At 37.1% G+C, this 17,243-nt stretch overlaps 1 protein-coding gene across 2 annotated transcripts in view; it reads left to right on the forward strand.

Moving 5' to 3' along the window:
* stxbp5l (syntaxin binding protein 5L) overlaps window positions 1-17,243 on the forward strand; it is a 150,455-nt gene that overhangs the window by 61,802 nt on the left and 71,410 nt on the right. For both annotated transcript variants that reach the window (XM_062431651.1, XM_062431652.1), the window contains exon 3: window positions 10,722-10,803. In XM_062431651.1, the coding sequence (XP_062287635.1) occupies window positions 10,722-10,803 (82 nt within the window). The remainder of the gene's footprint in view (window positions 1-10,721; window positions 10,804-17,243) is intronic.

Genomic DNA, 17,243 nt, shown 5'->3' on the forward strand with positions numbered 1-17,243 from the left:
GTGTTCATCTCAAATATAATTGTTACTGCCAGTGTGTAAACCCTACTCCATTATCACACACACCCCTAATACAACGATATACAGTGGAAAGATGCATGGGTTTGATTTGATCATTTATTGCAGGCACATCAAGAGTAAAATAAAAGGAAAAAAAAGCAGTAATCATAGTGAAAGTGATGGGAGTGAGCACTCGCAATCACAGTTACTGAATTATTCAATATGTTACAAAAACATCACTTTTCCCCCTTTTATACTTTTTTATTTTGTCTAACCAATGATTATTCTTTCCTCTGATTACAACATTGCTTTTAACATTTCAAAATTGGGTAACTATGTGATGACATTTTAGATTTTGAGTGAAAAGTGTGAATGTTATTCTGTGTACAAACAAAACAAATACATACAAAAAAAAGGTAAATACAACTATGAAGATTATATTCATCTTGCCCTAATAGCATGGTTAATATCTGATGTTTTGGTTGTGGAAACAGTTGATGGCAAACAGGATTTTTCAAACAACTATTTAACAGTTGGTTGTTTTCCAATCAGATAATCAGATTTTATGGAAATATCAGAAAGTTTTATGTGATATATTTAGCTGCTCTGTGATCCAAAGGGAGACTATGTTATTGGAGGAGATTTACCTTATCTTCTTTAAAGAAACCACACAAAAATAATTATTATGCACTTACATATACAGTATGTTATTACACTAATGAAGGTATTAGATGAGGCTGAAAACACTTTGCTAGCAATCATATCCATCAGGTGTTCTGATAACAAAATAAAGATTATTTATTATCTTACTCCTCACTTACATTCTCATCTGGTAGGAACATATGGCCATAGCTCACCTTACTATTATTCTAAGCTTTTACCTCCAATAATCCACACTGCTCTGGATAGTGTAAATAACAGACATTTTACTATCCTCTGTCAAATCTTCCATTCACTTTGTTTTTTCTCTGCAAGACATAAAGGAAGATTTAAAAGTCTGAGACCACTCAGACTTTTGGACCCTACTGTATAAGTGGTGTGGAGCTGACAGAACAGGGATGAAAGTACCAGGTGACTGCAGAGAGGTCTGCCACAGTCTGTGAGTCAGCTGTCAGGGGCTCAGGGGAAACCAGACATGGCAGATTACACCTGACTGGCTGCATGGCTCGGACACAAAGACAGAGCATTATAAGTCTATCATGAAATGTGTCTTTGTTAGTCTGTTCTCATGAACTGAATCAATACCCTCCTATTATGTACTCTTGAATACCTGTCATCACTCTAATGTCCAATGTCAGTGCCACGTCACTGACTCGTTTCTTCTGATTCAGTGAGTGCCACCATAGTAATTAAATATTACACAAAGGAGGCATTTAAGGTTGGTTTTTTTTCATTCACTTAGTCATTGTTATTTACGTCAGCAGATATTTTTAGCTCTTACGTACATACTTGACAAGAACTTGAGCAGAGTTGTGGGCTGTAACTTGTTCTCAGTTTTTTGCACTAAAGTTATGAAACTTAATGAGTTTATGATTTCAAGAAAATGGAAAAAGATTCACATATTCGCAGCTGAAAATGATCAGTGCTTTAGGTTGGATGCAACAAAATTATTTGGCTTTTGGTGAAGCCAAAGAGCACTGAGTTGCACTTTATCTAATGGCGTATAGTGTATACTGGCTCCCTTTTTTTTTTGACTGTACAGTTAGATTCACAACAGTTTATACGATCTAGATGTAGACCTTTACAGCAATATTGAAAGTCATTATTCTATTAAGGGTGAAAGAGATATTTAAGGGAATTTGTGAGTCTTAAGTTAGTCAGTTTTGTCCCCAGTATGCTTAGGTGTATTTGACTGGACGTAAAGGATTCCTCATATTTTGTTATGTTTGTTTGACAGAAATGCAGATGAGGGTCCGCTAATGTTGATTTACCATTGAAAGCAGCTGATTAGCCTTTCCTGTATGCATGCTGACATGATTGTTTACATGGATAATTAAGTCAAGGGTAATTTTAAGCGATGTAATTAAAAATTTCACCTCCCTGTCTCTTTAATCGTTGTTTTCGGTTGTTGCCATCGCAAAGCAAACAAAAGCCCTTGCCATTGTTTGTTTTGCTCTAGCAACAGACTTATTGTATGTGTAGTCTTCCTTACTGAGATAGATACACATGCATGATTGGAGCCTATTGTTGGCATCTCTAAATTCAAGTATTGAATTTGGTCAATTTTGGTGTTTATCCACAGCAGGGTAATTTGGTAAAAATTTATTGAAAATTGCAGTGTTTTTTGTTTTGTTTTGTTTTTTCCCCCCTTTTTTTATAACTGCAACTACGCAGGTGCAGCAGGTGCAAACTATATCATTCCACCCTTATTGCAGCTCGATAAAGCAATTTTAATAATTTCATTATATTGGTCAATCTTACGTGTATAAACTGTTGTATTAAGTTTAGTGTTAATATGTGTAACATTTTGTTGAAGAGCGTTTCAAACCAACTTTCACAGTATATTTTGGTTTTATTGTAGCTGATCAATTGGAACTGTTACGCTTATGCCTGCAGCCTTAAATAACCAAATCTGTTTGTTGTTTAAGAGTTAATGTGTTTTTCTTTTGCTGAAGCTATGAAGCAGATTTTAGAAGTGATGATTGTTGATTGTGTTTCCTCCGATATAAAGTGAAAAAAAAAAAGATAAACAGACGGTAAAGACAAGCAGTTACAGTTGATTCACAATACAATACATGACTGATGTATCTGCACATCTAGAAGTTGTTCAACATTTATTTTGATAATAAATGCTTTCCCTCCTACCATTTATTTTCATAGTAAATCCTTTTTTTCAAATTTAGTTAGTTATTCTCAATACAAAAAACTGATAAGGACTGAGAACACAACAGAGCACATTCATCGACACGGCAGATATGCCACTAAACAACATAACACCTCAATAAGACACAACAGCGTAATACTGAGATTAACGACCAACACCAAATGGAAGAGGTTGTGACAGTTTTCATATTTTCTTTGAAGATTCGCTGCTGTAGTATTGCATTAATGCGCATCTTTGTGTTTTGTCTCCTTTTTTTTTGTTGTGTTTTCTTTCATTTGCACCCAAACACTTTAATATATAATTTTATGCAAGGATCGCTGCTTTAGTTCAGTTAAATTGACCAAGTGCTTTTACGTGTCTTGGCACACATGTGCAATCATGTATTAAGGCCTTTACACACCCGGGGCATTTTTTTCATGCAATTAATTCTCTACATATTTGTCGAACTGCTTTTGTCATGAGTGCTTTCACAAAGAACGCTAATTGTTGATGATGTTCACAACATCCAGTGATGATGATGATCTTGTCCTCCTCCTCACTCGACAAAAGACGAAAATGTTATATCCGTTCAATCCTCAACGACTCTGACTTGTATCCAACGTCCTCCTCCTGTAGAGCTGAGAGGACAGTGGAGAGAGATTGACCTGTTGCAAATTTCTGTTTGTGTTTTTTGTTACACATTTGTCTCGCTGCCTGTTATGAATAGTTTTAAGGTGAAATATTTGAATTGTTATTCATTTGTCAAACTCCTGGTGTGTAAAGGCCTTTAGACACAGTTGTTACATATGATCAGAGATGCTTTGCAGAAATACCTCAGAAACTTGCTGTATGTATGTTTCAACCATGCAGCCAAAGTGTTTTGGGGACATGAGGCCCTGTTTGTACATGTCAAACAGCATTTGTTTTCATTTAAAATCCTTACATTTATTGGCTGTCATTAGTTTTCATGTCAGAAATCACAAAAATACAACAGGCAAGTCCAGCAAATTTCTCATTGACATTCTCCGCTGTGTTTCTCTCCTGTATGAATGTAGGCGACTTCACCTTCACATCAGCTTTGTGTTTTGACAGCATGTTGCGTGTTTTGATGCGCTCCCGAGTGTGATGAGAATTTGAATGTGATGTGTACAAAGACTCGCCTGTCAGAGAGAGAATGATGCAGACTGACAGAGAGATGATTTAAGTCTGTCGCCAACCATTCTCTTTCAAGACAGCCCTTGAATCACACACATGCACACACAAACGCACACACACACACACACACACACACACACACACACACACAAACTCCTCTTCCTTGACTGGACTCAGCAGCAGTCATTGCATATTAATTAAATCCCCCCCTTCCGCCGACAGTCAATGTTTATTTCAACTAGGGCCCACAATCCATGACCATATTGTAACCATGACATTAAAGGTCACTCAGCCTTAACAAAGCTGTAATTTAAAGCCAAACCATTGTCTTTGCCTGCCAAATGTTTCTGAGTCGTTTTTGAAGGGCAGTTACAAAGGATTAGGTTTAATTTGGAGACTTTTTAGGAAATTATCACCCTGGCATAAGTTCTCTCACAACACAGCCAAAAGCAGTACTCAAATTCTCACACACTGAAATATTCACACAGAAAGCTTTCAAACAAAAGCAAACTACAAAAACATAGCCTGTAACATTTAATATCTTGTAAATATAAAAGAATATCTGACTACAGAATAGACTCAGCAAGACTTACCTAGATTAATAATACTAGCCTCTGAGCTTTAGTGAAAACAGGCTGTGCGGTTTCACCAATTCACGGAGATGTCGGCTTAAATTCCTACTACGCTGGAACATTTGCTTCTTTTGGCAATCAAAGTCTCTGCCCTAATCTGAAAACACATCTCCTACTCCACAGGTTAAATCTCCTACGTGTTAAATCTTTATCTGCATCTTTTAAGTTATTCTGATGTTACAGGTTAAATCTCCTGTTTTCTATGCAGTGAATTAGATCAGTGTAGGCTTGTCTAACTTAAAGCTCCTCGTGAAAGCGCCAACTGCGATAAGCCTAACACTTATCGTCAAGACTGACACTTTGAAACACATTCACAGGCGGCCACCTCTGACTTGTTTTTATGTATCCTTCAGTAGTGGAAGTTACACGCTGTGTGGGTTTTAAATTGAACTTCCCTGAGTAAAACTCCATTGATAAAAATAAATACATATATACACTGCTTGACTAAGTGGACAGGCCTGTTCTTTACGCTCAGTGTTATTGGTAAAAAATAAATTAAATAAAATCGTCCTTTTGGTTTGGTAGCTTAGTGTGGGCGCATAACTACAAAAGACATTTCTCGCCCAAAAAAGCTTGAAATGTTGTTTGATTTTTCCATTTCTTTTCTTTACTGAGGGGCTTCAATTGATTTGAGTGAGTGAAAAAGAGACGATGATGGATTAAAGGGTTGAAATCATCATGTAAAATTCCTCTTTGATCGCCTCTGTACAACAATAGTGGTGCTCTGTGTCTCTGTGTCCATTCACTTTCAAAGACACTGTGTAATTCTGACACACTTACCCGTTCAAAACCTTTTCATTATCACGGAGGGCTTAGTTTTAACCTGCATTCGATTGGCATTTCACACAGGAAATTGTTGGTTTTTCAGCATCCTGAAGGAAAAATCATATTCATCTCAAAATGAAAAGAACCCGCACTGTCTGCAGTATAAATGATGATAGTAATCTATCATTATAGTGCAACTGATCCGTGTCGGTGATTTACTTTAATGCATGTTTTTTTCTTACTAACTCAGTGGATAGACCAGACAAAATCTTAATTAATTTATTCATACATGATTGCATGATATGAATAAAAGAAACAGGGATCTGTAGTGTGTGTTTGTATGTATTTATGTGTGTGTATCTTGGCACTGAATAACACACACCGACTCATACAGACTTCCTCACACACACTGTACAACTATCTCTTTGTCAAGGTTACATTTTTTAGACTGTCATGTGCATCACCATCATCAAAACCGTACATATGATTTGATTAAAAGCAACTGTGACAATTAAAAGTTAACATAAGGCAAATCTCAGGTTCTTTACAGTATGCATGGAAGACAGTGCGTCAAATACAATGATAATCACTAACAAATTATCAGAATTAAATAATGCAAATGTATTTAACATAACCAAACGGATTAGGGAATTATCAGGCTAACTTTGACCCTAAGCAGTAAGCAACAGACATCACAAGGAGATTCACAAATAACTAATTAAATTATGTGAAACATCAAAAACTGGTAGCATATTATTTTTTAAATTGACTGAAATTTAACTTTGCTCAGGGTCCTGAGCAACACTTTGGACCATGAACCGTGGGAAGTCTTTCCTCTCCAGTACACCTGAGTGCGATCTGCAGCCTGGTTCAACATTTCAACTTATCAGGCCATGGCTGCTGCTGCTGCTGCTGCTGCTGCTGCTGCAGATTTGATAAGTCAGTCTAGCAAGACTGTCTGGACGTTTCTGCCCTGTTGGTTTCAGAGTACATTGTGAAATTGAAATGAGATGTGCTCACCCTGCTTACTAGCAATCTGTAGGATTTCTGATTGTGTCATAGGTGGTGTGTGTTATGCAGCAGGGCAAGGACCCAAATGCAGACTTTAGAGGCAGGCAGGGACAGTTCAATGAGTTTATTGTCAAGAGTGAAGATACAAAAGCTTACAGGCATGGGTGGCAACCCCAAACAGCAGCAGTATTAAATCCACAGAGTTGCAGGGATGAGATATGGAAGCTCAGATAGGCAGGCAAGCAGATGCAGATATGGTCCAAATCCAAATAACTTAAAACAGAAGCTTCAAAGCACTGACAAAAAAACAACAATGATCTTTCAGAAAAACAAAGAATCTGGACCGGTATAATAAGTTGTTGTGGAAGGAATAAGATGCAGGTGAGTGGGCAGAGTAAGCCACATAACTGCAGGACTGATGAGAATTGGGAACTGGAAAGGAGGGATAGTCTGAGTGTGTCTGGTTGAAAGCCTGAGGATGGCAGGTCTGGGGAGTTGGAGGAAAGTACATGGCCTGGGAGAAGAGAGCAATGCAGATAGATGGGGATGAGAGTGTGGCTGCAGAGAGGGACTGAGGAGCAGGTTGTAACAGATTGAGCCCTTTTCCATATCTGCTATATATAACCCATTACTGAACACACCGAGTTTAGTTTAATTTAGTTTATTAGGATCTCCATTTGTTTGACTACGTCCATATGTTTAATCTGATCTTTGTCTACACTGAAATGCAAAAGCAACAAGAAAACAACCAAATCTCTTTTTCATCCTCGTCTTTCATCCCTGTTACCTTGCTGAGCCTCAGCAGGTTAAACCTCTGTTTTGTGGTCTCCTACTCTCCATGGTTACTCATAGCGCAGTTCATTACAGCTGTACACATTTTGTTCTCGCTGACATTTTGTTCTCTATTTCTGCGGTGTCGGACAATTGAACGGATATTTGATTGTGCCTCATAAATGTTACACAATCACCTAACAGGCTGTTGTAGGTAACCATTGATGCCAAGTGAGGTGAATAGAAATCTCAGTTTGGAGAAAGAAGTGAAGGAAAAACCAGACACTCTATTTAATACACATGTGCCATCATAACGGGGAAAGTTGGGAGTTTTAGGATGTAGGGAAATAAAGAGACGAAGCACAAAACACTGCTTTACACTATATTAAATGATGAGGCTAAAAAGAAATGGCAGAAAAGTTGACTGTAATTTTATGAAAGTAATCAAATAAATCATATTGTATCGTGAGTCATAACTTTGGATTAACAACATATTTTTGTATATGCTTTATATATTCTGACTGCAACAGCATCATGGCTGAAATGTCTAAATAAACTGTTTACACACAGAAACGTGCAAATTAATTGCAAGACCCAACAGGGACATTTTATTCATTGCAGGACTGGTTATTTGCGGTTCAGTGCTGCACCTCGAGCAGAGTTGGCAAGTTTATGAATTTTGAACAATCTGTAGTGATTAAATAACCGCTCCTGTACCAGATCCAGTCGGCTCTGTTTTCATGTTGTGCCATTTCCCCCTCCTTCTGATTCCCACCTGTTTTGAAGGATGTACTTGTGGCTTTTACTTCCTCGGGTAACTATAGGCTACCCGTTTCCCAACCAAACTGCACATATTAGATTTAATCCCTAATGACAAGCATATTGGTGTTCACATTCATAACAATATTCTTCATTCTTCAGGCATTCACTAGTATAAGGATTTGTGTAACAGATGTTATTAAATTACTAGGAGTGTAAAAAGAACTAGAACATGATGTGATATTAAAATCAACCAGTGTTTTAATTGCCATCTGCAGTAAGGCTATTTTACTTTTCAGAAATGTAAAAGCGAGCCACTGGGCACTGGGATTGTTTCCTGTATTGCACAACCAAGCTGGAACAGCTTCTGGGTAATAACCTTGTACAGGGAGGTCTCACGCTGATGTTCTATGTATTGTTCTGTTGTGTTATTTGTTTATCTTTGACCTTGCCTGCCCTAGAAAAGTGATATAAATGAACTGTACTTACTTATTGGAGCTCCTCTGCTGTTAGCAACATGTGAGAACAGCTACTTGCATTTGTAAACGTGAATTCAAGAATGTTCAATGTTTCATTTATTTTTGTGCTAATTTTAATGAAATAGTCATGTCTCTCTTTTAATTATGATTTATTGATATGATTTGATTATTTCAGTATTAAGCCTTGTGCTAAGATAACATCTGTCAGCTGATACTACCAAAGTGGCTTGACACCGTGAGCTTGAGCGAGTGATGCATTGAGCTGCAGATCAGTGTGTTAATTATTGATTTACCCCATAAATTTTCCAGGCAGATGCAAATATACTTAACATGTAAAACAAATATCTTTCAAAAAGTTCTCCCAGGGGAGTATACCTCCAGAACCACCTAGTTGTGGCAATATATCAGCTGCTGCCACTGTCCTGGTCCTGGTTCATGCCTAGCTAGTTTTTAAACAGCACAAAAAGAAAAAAAATGGAAATGATGCAGTAATATTGAAGATGACGTCATTAATCGGTTATGGCAAAGGTTAGCATCATTGTACCTGGACATAGATAAAAACAAGTTTGCATCTAGGGTTAATCACTGATTTAAAGCGCCACCCATTGAGCTTGCTAAGTGACTTTAATCAAACACCAAATGCAACCAACAGGTACATGCAGGGTTTGGCAAAAATGCTCCATCTACTTTAAATTAGATACTTCTAATTGCTCAAGATGTTTGGAAAGTACTTGAGGAGTGCAGCGGGACATAATGAGAGGTTTTGAGTTGACTGGTTATATTATGTATAACCAGTCAACTCAATTATGAGTCACTCAGTTATCGTATTATGAGAGTGAATGAGCAGGAGTTGAACCTAGTTCAGATTGTGGAGGACTTTGTAATGCAGTGCAGGGTTCACTGATGGCTGCAACTCACTCTACGTAAGAGAAAGTCAACAACCACTGTATTTCCTAGCAATGTAACATTAGCGTGTGTGTGTGGTCCAGGTATTTCTCATGTTGTGGGGAACAAAAAGCAAGTCTCCTTAACACAAGTAATTAATTTTAGGGTGAAGACTTGGTTTAAAGTTAAGGTAAGATCAGGTTAAGGTTAGGATAAGTCTCAAGGAAATTAATGTAAGTCAGTGTGTAATGTCCACCAAATTGGTGCATTTTCTTGTGTGTGGGTGAACTGCACTGTACATAAATTGAGCTTGCCCCTTTTTTTATGTGCCTTATGTGTTTGTGGGGTCAGGTAGAGTTTATATCGTCTATACGTGTTGTCTGCCTTGGTAATACTTTATTCTGCTGTTAATAGGAAGAGTTTTTTTTTCCTATTCAATTTATGTAGCTTTATAGTACTTTTTGCAACCACAGCTGTGTCCATAACCCTTTATTATTGTAATTTGTCTCTTTTTTTGTTTGTTTGTTTTTTTCATTTTCTGAGTTTTGTCTTGTTTTCAGATTAATTTTAGTAAAGCTACACTGAGGAAGGTGTTTGCATATTTAGAAATTAATCAAGAGTTGTACACAAAGGCTGCAAAGTGCCTGTCTGTACAAAAGCAATTTATAATTCAACTTAATGGTCATTTTGGAGGCTACAGTTTAAATCGCATTGCATTATACAAATAGCTATTTGTAATACTCAATGTACAGTCATTAATATAGTACAGTATATTAATTAAGTACAGTAGACACAGTATCTGAAACACCTTCACTTTAAGAGCATAACATTATAAATGATGCATGGATTAAATTAGAAGGTTACAATTCAAGACACAGTTAATTATGATAATGGGATGACATTAAACAATATATATTTCTAAACTGCTCTGAGCCTTTTTGTGACTGCCCAGAGGAGAGGTTTTGTGCTGGTATGGTATACACATGTTTTGGTCCTCACCTGTGCTTGCACGGATGTTCCACACAACTTCACTGCCCTGAGGTGGGAAAAGAGGCCCAGTAGGGGGTATGTCAGCAATCATCAAAGATCACAATGCTGTTTTTTTCCAAATCCAGTCATCCTTTATAACTGGATTCGACAGTGTGCCACCTGCCTGCTTGTGTAGTGCCACCAGGCCAGTGGCACTGTTCTCTGTAGCTTTCTGTGCTATCTCAGCTTTTGTGCAGCTTCAGTCGACACAGGAACACCACCACAGAAGCTTTAAAGTTGTACATGTTGATATTGTCTCTCTTTCCCTCTGCTTTAGATGGATTTATAATCGTCGCGCAAGCCATAACAGTCATTGAATCACATCTCTGACACCACAACCATGTCACTGGAATAAATATACTGTTTTTACATGCATTGGACTGATGTTCCTATAGTACGCTTTTGTATACCTCCTTGACTCTGTGATGTCATAAGATTGGGGCGACCTGGGGTGGACTGCTACTGTCAGCATGAGAGCGGAGCAGCTGTTCTTCAACTGCAGTTCCTCATCAATGAGGTAAGCCAGCCTCCATTTCAATGTCTTTTTTAAACCTGCATTCGTCAAAATTTGGTTTTCATTATTCAGAAATGATCAAAGCTTCAAGCTACCAGCAACCTGTTTACTCTGTGACTTCTGCTCTTTGTCTGGTGGCTTTTTGCATTTTGCTGTTTGTCGTAATGAAAGAATGTGACCTGAGGCAACAGTAATTTATGGATGACAGTGGGGTTTGATTCATTTAGTTGATAGTGGAGGTGTATATATGAATTTTCAGCTACCCAGACAATACTTGTTAGTAGTATTATTCTAACATCTGACAAAATAAACAAACAGGGAAAATACTGTATACAGCATCTCTTAAAATGCACATGAGGCTATTTTCCCTCATTTTAAGCCATTTCCTCATCTAAATTGATCTATAAATGTGTTCTTATCTCATGATTTGCAGATTGTTACATTTATTTCCAGTCTCTGGTAGAAGATTAATACCACATTAAAAACCTTTATCGCTAGTTAATCAGAAAATGTGATTGATATTTCATATTGTCTATGTTAACCGTGGTGCGTTGACCAACAATTAATATCTGAAGAAAAGATTGTCTGACCAGAAATTTGTAACAGATAAAAAGATCTCATATCGCAAAATCCTCAGTGTGGGAATACCATTGGTGTTCTTTGGAACAATGGATGTGGATCTGAAACTATAATATTGAAAAGGGAAGCTTATTGAAGTAGCACTTTGGGTACCATGTCATGTTATTGCATGTATTACCAATAAAAGTCACAGTTATTACTCTTACTAATGTAGCTGATTTCGCTTTCCAATCTGATAGAAAAGTTTTAGATTTTTTTTCAATTAAAAGAAACATAAAACTACTGTTTAATTTTCCTCTTAAGATTTATGTTGATACAATTTATCATCCATTCCTATGGGACTTTTAAAAAAATGATTATTCTTTCCATGTTGAGGTGCTAATAAATCCTTAAACCATGATTATTATAGTGCATTACGCTTCATCACCAATGACAAAGTTCATACTCATTTTTATTCTCTGTTCTCTCATTTAAATCCACTTACTACAGCACACCATCCAATAACTACTTAACCTTTGATACAGTATCCCTCATGTGTGTATTAGTATTGGAAAACAAACAGATTTCAGGTAGTATTCACCTTTTAAATGCAATGAACTGCAAACTGCCTTTCATTGCCCTCTGAGATTTTAAAGTTTAATGTTCTGATATTTTACAAATTACTCTTGTTTTTGTTTAATTATTTGTTGATTGTGGTTGTCTGGCTGTAGTTGTGTTTCTTGTCCCCAGGTCTGTCTTGAAAAAAAAAACAATCTCAATCCTAATGAGACCTGATTAAATAAACATTTAATTAAAAAAAATATAATAATGATGAATAATAACCTGTATTCAGACACATTTCTTTTGATAGAGAACATCAGGCGCTGAAACATTTCTAACACTAAATAATGAGCTATTTAAATTAAATGATCATTACATACACAAGGACACTTTTTTTTGTCTTCCAGCCCTTTAAAGGAACATTTTCTCTCACTTCTTGCTTCCTTGCTTCTTGAGTAGTACTGTGTGGGCCCACACATAGCAGTGCTCAACATCAAGTAACCTAGTTGGATTCAGGACTGTTACAACAGCTTTGACAGTCCTCTGCAGTTTGGTGCAATATTGTGTGTACTAACAAAATATTGTAGGTGTATTATCGGAGAGGAAAAAAAGCCCTACTGTTAGTTTAAGAGTAGAAGACGAGTCACACAGGTCTGAAACCGAAAGCTGTCTCTCTCTTTCTTGTTTCTCCTTTATTCCACTCTTATCTACTCACCCTGCCTCCCTCTCTTTGCCTTTTTTTCTTTGCCCACTCTGATTTTTAAAGCCCACTGGCTCTCTCAGCCCACTTCTCCATCACTCATTGGCCCACTTGTGATGTGTCTACAGTAAATAGAGGGGTTAAGGTCTGAAGAGGGGTGTTCATGTCATTTTGTGTTTTTGCAAGAAACCTCATGCATGCAACAACAACAGTATGTGGGTTCAAGTGTGTCTTTGGCAGGTTTGTAAAAAGTGTGTGTGTGTGTGCCATTGGAAAAATTATGTTTGTTCATATATATATATATATATATATATATATATATATATAACTTCATTCTGCAGATTTCTACATACAGTACATATGTATCTGTGTGTGTACATGCATGCGTACACACTCCCCTGGTCTCTCTCATATGAACATACTACTCACAGTGACTACTCCAGGTCTTCCCATTGTTTTGCTGAGTGACTAATAACAGTGCAGGAAGTCAATGCCCTCTCACAGATTCAGTGTGTGGGCTGTTGGCCATCCGGCTAATGGCTGACTTGAATATTCAGACCAGCCTCTTGACATCCAGCTCTCTGTGATGACTTACTTATATTAGCCGTACTTAGTCAGAAAAAAGGCCACTTCTTGCAGGCACCTGTGAATGATGAGTTGTACTTGTATCCTAAGTATGTGTCTTCTCTATATCACACAGGTGTCACACAATTCAGCAGAGATCTAGTCAACAACCATTTTAAAACATAGTCATCTCATGTCCTCCTCACAAGCCTCTCTCTCGCTCTTTTATGAAGAGAATAATTTTTTTGCTATTACTGTGTCAGTGGAGGGTATGAATAGGCTAATTAATGTGTTTGTTTGCCTATTCTGAATTCATTATTTTTGCTTCATGAATAATACATCCAGAGAGGCTGAGGGGCCTGCTGAAGGTTGGTGTTAGATGAGGTTTGGTGGAGAGGGGATTTTGGGAAGGGAAGGAGAAGGTGATGAGGATTGCTGTGCTGTGCTAAGGACTATACTGAAGGATGGGTCAGTGTGAGGATATTTCCTAACAAGATTTGTAGTTGTAAACATTTTAGTATTTAAGCTTTTCCTAAAACAAACCTACAGAAAGGATGAGATAATTTTTTCTAGTTCCAAACTTCTTTGTTTTGTGGATTTTGGTTTGATTAGTCGATGCGCTCTACATCAGTCAGACTACACTGACACACAATTAACATAAAAAAGAATGAGAGATATTACTGCTTTCAAATCATGAAGCAATTCAGAAATTCTACTTTCTTAGCACTTCGATAATGTTTACTGAACTATATTTCATATCATTACAGCGCACATGGCAGCATTTATGAGGTACATAGCAATAGAGACTAGTGGCGGGAATTTATGTGAGGAAATCAGACATCCCAGTCATCTGAGTAGTGCATCAATTACTGGTTTCAAACAATAACAAACTAATGAGGTGCAGGATAAACTTCATACGTAAAGTTAGATTATTGGTAGTAAAGCTCTCATCTGTTTGAAGGGAAACTTGTTTTTTTGACCTAAACTTGACCATCTTAGAAAGATTTTAAGTGTTCTATTCAATCTTGAATCTTATTATTCAAACTGCACAGAGGTTGAGGTAGAAAAGGACAAAGAGGAGGAAAAGGAGTGAAACAGATGGAATAGACGGTAACACATCTAGGCAGCCAGACACAGACCTCATTAACCTTTGACATGGCTCAAAATTGCCTGTTTGGAGAACTAAATTAGGTCTCTGCAGCTGATGAACCAACACTAAGTTTCATTTTATTAACTTCGGATTTTCTTAAATTACATACAAACATTTCAGCTTTGTTTTTAGGTGCTGTTAAAATCTACCATACTACGTGCCTCATTGCAACATTGGAATACATTAAATTTTAGTTTCATGCATGACTTTGCATCTGACCACACAATGACTTACCTATTGATAAATTAACCAATAATAGTTCTTCTGATCCACAAAGTGTTTAATGAGAGTAACTGGCTATAAATCCCACTGACCAAATCAATACAGAAGTACTTATTAATGTAACTGATCAGAATTATGTATATTAGCTTAATTAAACCCATTAATTTTTTGCCTTTTTGTATGTATGGATGTAAGAGAAATGTGGGGGAAACCAACACTGTGTTATTAGACCATAGATACACATAAACACGCCTGAAGCAATTTTCCTGCTGCTTTTGTTGTGCAATTTTCTCTGGGCCCAGACGATTGTCTCTTTTACCCCTGCTGCTCACTGTACCTGTGCCTGGTCGCCTCGCCTGTGTTGCCATCGAGACATCAAGATAATTATACCATAATGGAACCATAATGGAATTGCGGACCCAACTCTCTCCCTGTGTGCTTCTCATGTTCCCTCTTCTCCCTGTCTGGTATTGTTTCTTTCCAAGCTGCTACTCCACCTCTGTTTCACTCTCCCCTCCTCTGCATAGGTCATCTTTCCACCTTTGTGGTGGCCTTCCTCGACAGTTTAGGTGACAGGTAGAAAAATAAATGATCACCAGGGGAAAAAATTATAATAATAATAATTGTGGAGTTATTAATGGTGCTAAAGAGGCGACAGAAATGATTATAAGTAAGGGTCAGTAATTCCAGCAGTTTTAAGTTAAATTATCTCAGTCCATAACATCAGCTCTCATCTAGCTTTGATATTTATCAATTCTGTAGTCCTCTCTGTTAACTGTGTAAGCTCCAGCCAAGTGTAGCACATGGTTGGCTCATTATGTGTTTCTGATTACTCTATTTCATATAATCAAGTCTAATGGCATTTTTAATGAGCAGGTGTTCATTGCAGATAGCAGGTTCTACAAACTCTGAGTCTAACCTTGAACTGAGTTGACTATTATGAAATGGGAAATACAGGACAGCTGATCAGATTTAGTTCAATCAACTCTGAGTATGCTCACTTTGAGTTAAGCACGTGTATGGTGAATGAAAAAAGACATCATCAGTGGAGCTTTTATACCAAGATTTACCATGGCAACAGGTAAATAAAAGGTAAAGCCTCCATTTGAATCCAGTGGATGCAGAGATAGTAATGCATGTGTATGCGGACAGTGCACATTTATCTTTAAATGCCTGAGTCAGAGTAGTGAAAAGTGTTTAAGTGTTAACACAATACATTTTTTATTCAGTGTTGTCCATTAATTCATTATTTACCAGACTTACATTTCCTTAATGGATGATAAAGTGAATCTAAATGTGTATCAGGCTGTAGCCTACATTACATTTTCAATATCAGCATTCAGCTTTCATCTTACAGGTGGACAAAACACAGGAGGCAGCAACTGAAGATGAAAAATATGGTTAAAGATTTAAAAAATATACTGTAGATCAAAGACATAGAGATGAGACTGTTAGCTCACAGTTCGATCCAGTAATAATGTGTTTGATGATTTGCACTCGAAAAGGCAGCAGATTTAATATTCTAGATATCTGTTTGTATCTTGACCTCAACAGCATTCAGTGATGCCGCTCGATCCTGCTCACTCAGAAATATTAAAATGTAATTTCCAATATTATTGATAATAATGTACCGTCAGTGCGACCAATCACATCATGAGTAATAGAGGTAATTATTCATTGATCCTACGTGTCTAAACCTTTGTGCCAGTTTTTTTTTTTAATTAAACTGAGATTTCATTGCAGGGGCTGCGCGAACAAACTGACAGCTGTCGTGTCTGAATAGAGTCACAGTCTTGTAAAAAAAAATCTCATAATTGTTAAAAGATGGACAGGCAAATGTTTTATTCTGAGCTGAGGGTGAATTCGCAATGTCTAATATCTTAATGAAAGCAAAAACCTCTGTTCAAAGAAATGTCTGATAGCGCATAAAAGTGGTAACTTAAGAGTTTTTAGTTCTTGAATAACAGACTAAAATCCAACTAGGATTTTGATTCTGATAACGGTATTAGAGAAGAGGGAAATTGAAAGAAAAAATTTTGTAAAACACAATCAAATCCTATATCAGACATTTTAATATCCTCAAAGTGCCAACAATCATCAGCACATCCCTCATCAGTCCAATTTGACATGGATAAGTAGCAGCGTAACTTTTTTTAAATGTGTGTATGGAAGGAGGGGCATCAAATAAAACAGGAGGAAGTATGTGGAAAATGCTCAAATATCTATGTTCAATAAATCTTCCTTTGCTTTTTTTTACTCAAACGTTGCTTAACCATGTAATGTGATGTGCTCATCAACACACATTAACAACAAATATTATTGGGACCACAAATCAGAAAATTGCAGATGATCAGTTAATATCCATGAATTCACATTATAGACAATACTGCTGACTATTTCTCGAACAGATTGGGCACATTTTTGCACATTGACCATATACAGTCAGTCTGGCCATATACAGTCAGTCTGGCCATACACCAGGTTTTGACCTGAACCTTTATAAGTGAGACGTTAAGAGTCAGGAGCGGCATTGAAAAGCTCAGGTCATCCGTTCCTATCTAGAACGTTAATAGAAAGTGGTAACAGGGGTTAGTTACAGATGAAGAGTATACCAGACAATGCTTTTATTGTTGGACCGTCATTAATCTCTTTTTTCCCATTAATAATCATATTAATGTCTACTGTAGT

This window comes from Scomber scombrus, chromosome 13, assembly GCF_963691925.1.
Source record: "Scomber scombrus chromosome 13, fScoSco1.1, whole genome shotgun sequence".
NCBI classification, from domain to species: Eukaryota; Metazoa; Chordata; class Actinopteri; order Scombriformes; family Scombridae; genus Scomber; species Scomber scombrus.